This window comes from Arachis duranensis, chromosome 7, assembly GCF_000817695.3.
Source record: "Arachis duranensis cultivar V14167 chromosome 7, aradu.V14167.gnm2.J7QH, whole genome shotgun sequence".
Taxonomy (NCBI): domain Eukaryota; kingdom Viridiplantae; phylum Streptophyta; class Magnoliopsida; order Fabales; family Fabaceae; genus Arachis; species Arachis duranensis.
Window position 1 is genome coordinate 71,098,950 of NC_029778.3, and position 8,115 is coordinate 71,107,064.

At 33.4% G+C, this 8,115-nt stretch overlaps 1 protein-coding gene across 1 annotated transcript; it reads left to right on the plus strand.

The window, feature by feature from the left end:
• The first annotated feature begins 4,681 nt into the window (after positions 1-4,681).
• LOC107459948 (glutathione S-transferase 3) lies at positions 4,682-6,623 on the plus strand. The gene is made up of 2 exons (XM_016078267.3): positions 4,682-5,092; positions 6,039-6,623. The coding sequence occupies exons 1-2, from the start codon at positions 4,778-4,780 to the stop codon at positions 6,381-6,383; spliced, it is 660 nt and encodes a 219-aa protein (XP_015933753.1). The 5' UTR covers positions 4,682-4,777; the 3' UTR covers positions 6,384-6,623.
• Positions 6,624-8,115: the final 1,492 nt, after the last annotated feature.

Consider the following 8,115-nt stretch of genomic DNA (forward strand, 5'->3'; position numbering starts at 1 on the left):
ATGAAGAACAAAGTTTTAGAAAGCATGACTAGAGAAGAGTAGAGTGATTACCCTATACACTAGAGAGATTAGAGTGATATACATTACCAGTGAGGGTTTAGTGCTTAATTCTATGTTCCCCGCTTTCATGAGCTATCTTCTTACAAGTTTACCTGTCTTTATTTTATATGATTTGAATTAGTGAAATCTGATTTATGTTTGTCTTGGAGAACTTATTTATTTTTAACCAAGTAGGTAGAAATATTTTTGCATGTAGTTACATTCATATAGATAGGTTGCATTTCATACATCCTACCATTCCTTTTCATCTTTATAGTTTCTCTTGAGCTTAGCATGAGGACATGCTATTGTTTAAGTGTGGGGAGGTTGATAAACCACTATTTTATGGTTTATCTTGTGCTTAATTGAGTGGATTTTATCAACTCTTTACCCACTTATTCATACTATTTGCATGGTCTTACATTTGCCTTCCTAATTATGTGCTTTGATTGAAAACATGCTTCTTTGGCCTTAAGTTCCCTATGTTTAATCCTCTCTTATTACCATTAGATGCCTTGATATGTGTGTTAAGTGTTTTCAGATATTATAGGGCAAGAATGGCTCAGAGGATGGAAAGGAAGAATGCAAAAATGGAAGGAATACAAGAAGTTGAAGAAACTGCTAAGCTGTCCAGCCTGACCTCTTCGCACTCAAACAGCTATAACTTCAGCTACAGAGGTTCAAACGACGCGGTTCCAGTTGCGTTGGAAAGCTAACGTCCGGGGCTTCGATTTAATATATAATATGCCATAGTTGCCCTGACGCTAGGCGACGCGAACGCATGATCTACGCGGACGTATCGCATCTGCGAACTTCAATCCGCGCGGCCGCGTGGGCGACGCCTCCGCGTCACTTGCCCGCGATCTGAACGTACCAAAATATGCAGGGGGTGATTTATGGGCTATTTTTGACCCAGTTTTCGACCCAAAAAACACAGATTAGAGGCTATAAAGTGGGAGAATGCATCCATTCATGAGGATGCTTTTCATAATTCATAATTTTAGTTTTAGATGTAGTTTTTAGAGAGAGAGAGAGAGGTTTTCTCCTCTCTCTTAGGATTAGGATTAGGATTTTTAGAACTTAGGAATATTTTTATCTCATCTTTTTATCAGGTTCAATATCTTTTTATTTCGACTTCTCTTAATTGTTGATTATTGATGTTGCTTGTTTGGCTTATGACTTTTCATATTTGGATTGATTTTATTTTATTAATGCAATTGAGATATTTCAGGCTTATATGTTACTGATGCTTGGGCTCTATCCAAATTATTTTCATTCAAGTAGATTTTATTCCCTTTTGACTTTGGTTGATTAATTGGTAACTCTTGAGTTATCAAACTCATTGTTGACTGAAAATTGGAATTCTTCAAGAATTAATTCGAGATCCAATAACTCTAACTTTTTCCAAGGAAAGATTGGGACTTGAGGATTCGAATTAATTCAATCACTTAACTTACCTTCATAGTTAGAGGTTAACAAAGTGGGAGAAAAATCCAATTTTCATCACAATTGATAAGGATAACTAGGATAGGACTTCCAGTTCTCATATCTTGCCAAGAGTTTATTTTATAGTTATTTATTTATTTTAATTGTCATTTGAATTACTAGTCATACTTCTTCCTTATTTTCAAAACCCCAAATTTTACCTTTTTCATAGCCAATAATAAGAACATACCTCCCTGCAATTCCTTGAGAAGACGACCCGAGGTTTAAATACTTCGGTTATCAATTTATTTAGGGGTTTGTTACTTGTGACAACCAAAATGTTTGTAAGAAATGTTGATTTCTTGGTTTAGTAACTATACTTACAACGAGAGTTTACTATAACTTCTGAACCATCATTCTTCAGTTCTTCAAGCGGTCAGAAAAACAAATACCAATCACTTCCATTCATGCTCAGACCCCTAATGTGGTGAATGATTTATTGGCTGATTTAGAAAGTTTAAATGAAGCATATGCATGTAGTATGGATACACAGAAGGCCATAGTTGAATCTTGTTCTACCATTCAAAGTCACTTTCCAACAGAGCAACTCTATACTACACCTCCCACAACCAAGATTGTCGACAATTCCATCCTGCTTCCATTAGCCCAACAACACAGTGTCATTCTATCCAAACCTGTTTGGCACTTGCTATTGATCCATACTTTAAGGCTCAGTTTTCTGATATTCTTCAAACTTTTTCAATTACACCACATCCTAAGACTATTGATCCTTTGTTGGCTCACTTGCAAAAGGTTTATGAGGACCTTTATGTCAAATTCCCGAATTTTCAAACAGCTATCTCATCATATCAACAATCAACTGAAGCTCTTTCTAAGTTAAAACAAGACCCCTCCTCTTTTGAGACTGCCAAAACTACCCTGGCTGCCCATTTTGTGTGATGTTAGAATTTATTCAATTTAATGTTGTTGGATTATTCATTTATAAATATTTATATTTTTTTAAAAGTAACTAATTTTTTATTAAAAAAGATGTATTATACAAGGTTCTGAAAATCGAACCGGTCATTGAACCGTTCTAGTAACTGGTTCATTAGTTTATAGGTTCAACCGTGGTTGAAATAAAAAAATTGTTTTATAATAAAATAACAAATAAAATATAAATAAACACACTAAAACACAATTATAGTCTAATATAAACTTTAAAATATCATCTAAATCAAAAATTAAATAACAAAAACAACAAATCAAACATAAAATACCAACATCCACGTTTGTCATCAATCATCAAAATTTATACATGTTGAGAAATTTAACAAATGATTTTACAGATGTTTATAAAGATAGTAGCTTGGACGACCTACCCGGTTTGCAAATTTATACTTTGTTGATAAACACAACCGATATGTAGCACGAGATGTTGAAGAGACTACACAAAAAATGCAAAAGTGCAATGGATATCCTCTTGAGATAGAGCTTTTGATAACTCTTGGGTCTATACATCCTTGGTTGATCGAAATTGCTGAGAGAGCTAGAGAAATGCAAGTTTGATTTGAAGATGGGGTCTAAGGTAAAATTTGTTATGAGCCTTTTCTATCGCATGGTCCAGAAGGAGAAGATCCTCATCTTCTGCCACAACATTGCCCCAGTAAAGTTATTTATAGAATATTTTGAGTTGGTCTTCAAATGAAAAAAAAAAGGCCGGAAAATTCTCGTGTTAACCGGGGAACTAGAGCTCTTCGAGCGCGGCAGAGTGATGGATAAGTTTGAGGAACCTGGTGGAGTTTCAAAGATACTCCTTGCTTTGATTACAGCTTGTGCCGAAGGCATTAGTTTGACGGCAGCTTCTCGGGTGATCATGCTGGATTCTGAGTGGAATCTGTTGAAAACAAAATTAATCAATAATTATTCAACCCATTAACAATAGCATGATTTAGTGGTTTTCAGACTAACTAACAACAATTATTCAACTTAATAACAACAACAAGGTTCACAAATTGATTAAGAACAATTATTCAACAATTATTTAATCTAGTATTGTACCTAGTAATTCACATATCAGTCAACAATTATTCAACCTCACAGATTATTCAACAATAATTATTTAACAATTATTGTAAAAAAAATAGTAAAATACCTAGAACGAGTGAAGAACAGAGCTGGCGAGGAGGCAGCAACAAAGCTGGCGAGGGAGGTAGGAATAGAGATGGCGCCGACGACGGTAGAACAAAACTTCACGACGGCGACTGTGTTTGATTCTGAGACGTTAGCTGAGTGAGGGACCAAGGGAACTTTGAAGCTCCAATCGGCGATGGCTGAACGAAAGGGAGGACGACGGTAGGTGTGATGGGAGGAACGACGGTGGGTGTGCTGCTGCGCCGTTTCTTGACTTGGAGTGAGTGAGGGTTGGTAATGGTAACTAGTAATGGTAAGGGTTACAAGGGGTTACTGAATGCTAAACGCTGTGTTTTGAAGTTTTTGGGAAAAATAAAGAACCGGCCAAATTTCGGTTCGGTTTGACCGACCGGTTACTAGCCGGTTTAATGGTTTAATATCGGTTTCCATTTTTCTCGGTTTTGATATATAACCAAACCGTAATATTCATCAATTTGCAGTTCAACCGGTTCGAACCGATTTTCAGAACATTGATATTATATGTTTTATATTTTTTAAGAATATGACTTTTATATATATAATTATTATAAATATAAAATATTTCTCACGTTTAAACCAACTTTTAAAATTTAATTAGACTCGTTTAATTTTAATTTTATTATTTAAATAATTAATCACGAAGATTGACAACATAAATTTTAATTAGAGTAAACATCTAATTAGCTCAAGTCATTATTCATTTGCTATTCAATCCCTCGTCTACTGTGGGTGCAATATCCTCTTGATGGAGACTAAACTCAACATGCAATCCACACATGATCAGCAATATCAAAAGTCACCAGATATTATTATTATTGTTGTTGTTATCCCTTTAAATAAAATTTCTATTTATACATTAACCTTGGACAACGTATTACATACTATTCAGACTAATATATTTTTAAATGAGAAATATCAAGTAATAACATTTTTTTTATATTTATCTTATATTCAAATCAATATTAACCAATTCCTAATTTTTTTCCTCCTAAAATATCTTGGCTTTAGCATTCTCCTTTTAAAATTTATTAGTGGTGCATATCCTCAGAAGTTAGAACCATAAATAGTCCTAGGCTCCTAGCTAGTCACTTCTCAATGTTGTGTTTGAGTTTTTGGTAGATTATCCTTTGCAGCAGCAACAATGGCAGACGAGGTTGTTCTGTTAGATACATGGGTCAGCATGTTTGGTATGAGGGTCAGAGTTGCTTTGGCTGAAAAGGGAGTCAACTATGACTACAAGGAACAGGATCTCAAGAACAAGAGCCCTTTGCTTCTTGAGATGAATCCAATTCACAAGAAGATCCCAGTTCTCATCCATAATGGTAGACCAATATGTGAATCTTCAATTATAGTTCAGTACATTGATGAAGTTTGGAATGATCAATCTCCTTTCATGCCTTCTGATCCTTATGATAGAGCTCAAGCCAGATTCTGGGTTGATTTTAGCGACAAAAAGGTACTTTATTGTTACCTTCTTGGGATGTGGTTTCTATTGTTTTTTTCTCTTCAAATTTGGTGGGTATAATGCATAATTTGAAGTTCTATGTTTTTATCTATGCTTTATTTTAACATTACATTGAGTGTATATGGTTCTTGACTCTCTCACTTAACAGGGTGGGATTGTGATGAGCTTTATTAAGAATTGACTTATGAAACGAGTTGGTCTCAAATTTTGCTTGTTTGAAGTATGATAGTAACTTTATTGTGCTATTGTGTTACATACCGCTTGCTAGCTGCTACATGAGTTAGCGAAGCTAAATTAAGATACTTAAATAATGAGCTTTCCTCACCTACTCAAAGTAAAATAAATCATCACTCTTAATATGCTAAGGAATTTTAGGTATTTTTCATATTTTTTAATAAATATCTAATTGGTTTTTCAAACAATTTTAGATTAGATACTTTCATCTTGGACAAATTATTATTTTTTGGGTGTTCTCGAGAATCACTTTCATCGGATAAATTGGTCTCTGTGTTGCTTTCAATCAAATTTTGGATATGGGTGTTAAAAAAATAAGTCATTAATAAATTTTATTGTAAACTAATTAGGATTCAAAAATATATTTAAGACAAATTAGACTTCCTTTAAAATAACGAAGGGACTAATCTAGACACGGAAATAATTCTTGAAGACTTGTAGAGAGAAAATTTTGTTTGAAACCAAGTTTCTAATCTTAAATTCATTAGGGATAAATTTGGTTTATTATTATTATTATTATTTAAGCAGTACTTAATTCGGAATTTAGATTTTTAATCTGATTAGTCGTGTTTTTGATAAATTTATAAGTCAATCTCTTTGTCTCAGAAAGCATTAGTCCAAGAACCTACTTAAAAGTAATACGCACAGATAAAATGAAACGAAGAAGATGTATATCTTTATTCAATATCAATGTTGAATGCAGATATATGAAACTTGGAAGAAAATGTGGCTTTCAGAAGGGGAAGAACATGAGGCAGGGAAAAAGGAGTTAATCTCTATTTTCAAGCAACTTGAGGATGCATTGGGAGACAAAATATTTTATGGGGGTGACTCATTTGGGTTCCTTGACATTGGTCTAATCCCATTTTCTTGTTGGTTTTATACCTTTGAGACTTATGGAAACTTCAAAATGGAAGCAGAGTGTCCTAAACTAATGGCATGGGTCAAAAGATGCTTTCAGAGAAAGGCTGTATCCAACACGCTCCCTGATGACAAGAAGGTCTATGATTTCGTATTGGCCATGGAGAAAATACTTAAAAATAAATAAATAAATAAATAAATTTTCTTTCATATAATATATATTGGAAGGATTTATTTATACCATATATAAACTTTATAGTGTTTTGTGTTGTATTTGGTGGGTTTCTGGGATATATAGTAAATAATGGCTTTGATAGACATTTTGGTGTGTCTAATATGTGAAGCTGAGGAGGGGTTCAATACTTGAATGCTTTTTACGTTTGTATAAGTTGTGTAATTATGATCAATAAAATAAAAGCTTATGTTATGTAGCTTATAATGTTTCGTGTGCTGTAGTTGGTTTGCTCTGTGGACAATGTTTTCGACCACTTGAACAATCAACTTTGTTAGGATTATAACAAAAATCTGCATAAAAGTATGGACAAGAAATATGTATTTAAATTCTAAAAAATAAACTTCTAAAATGTAAATTATAAATTTGAAAACGTTAAAATCTACTTTTGGATATATTATGTTTTAATTTTAAAAATATATATCTTAAGATTTTAAATATATTATTTTTAGATTTTAAATGGGTAATCGTTTATAATTTTTTTTTGGAATATACATAAAAAAAAGCTGATAAATTTACTTATATATGATAAAATAAAATTGATTTTATACTTAAAAAAAAATAGATTTTGATTCATAAAATTAGCTAAACCGTAAAAAAAATTATCAAAAGCTCTCAATAATTTTTAAATTATCCCTCTTAACTTAATTTAATCTCAAATTTTTAAATTTTAACTCTTTGCCGCCACCACCACCACCTTACCTCATCACACCATTGTCCCATCCCACCCCTCAATCTCATAACAACGTTGTATTCCTAATGCATCGTTATTCTGCCTTTATCACTTCCACCACCAAAATTATTTGTCATTGTCAACAACAAAATGAATCAAGAACATAGCTTCAAATAATTTACTTCATATTGTTTAATTTTTTAAAGATGAACAATGAAGCGTTTGAGAGTGAGAGAAGAATAGATTGAAGTAGAGAAAAAGAGAGGAGGACAATGATAGAGGAAACCACGAGCGATGCGCTTGAGAGAGAGAGGGAGGGAGGGAAGGAGGGAGAGAGAGAGAAAGAGATGATGTTATGTAGTGGAAAGTAGAAAACCCAAAAGCTACAGGTGTGGAGAAGGAAGAAGGAGAAAATAAGGAAAGTGAGAAGCGTGAAGGAGAAAATAAGAAAAGTGAGAAGCGTGAGGGGTTTGTAGGGAGAAAGGCAGAGGAGAGAAGTAGCCGATGGTGAACAAGCTCATCCATTTCGATGTCCACCATTTTTACCACCATAAAGTGTAGATGTAATTTTTCTTCACTTTCACTTTATTTTCTAGCCAACCAAATAAGCAATTGAGTTGAAGAAAGTCCCGAAGGCCGAAAATTGAACGTCCCTAACAATAAAAACAAAGATGAGCAACGACATCATTTTGGTTGAAGATGAAATAAAAACTAGTAGAGGTGACAAAAGGAATAAAGATGATTGAGGTGACAAAAAGTGGTGAGGCGGTGCAGTGATATTGTAGTGTTAGAGCAACTCCAACGGTTCAAAAATTTTGAACCTCATCTACTGTGTGTCAGTAAAAAGTGAGAATCTACCATTGGAGCAAATAAAAAATGAGTTCTTTCACAAAATTCGGAGCAATAGAAATCCTGCCCACAGGGTCTCTCTCTCTCAAAAAATGATATTTTATTAATTTTCTCTCTCTCTCAAAAAATGATATTTTATTAATAAAATTAATACTTTATATATAT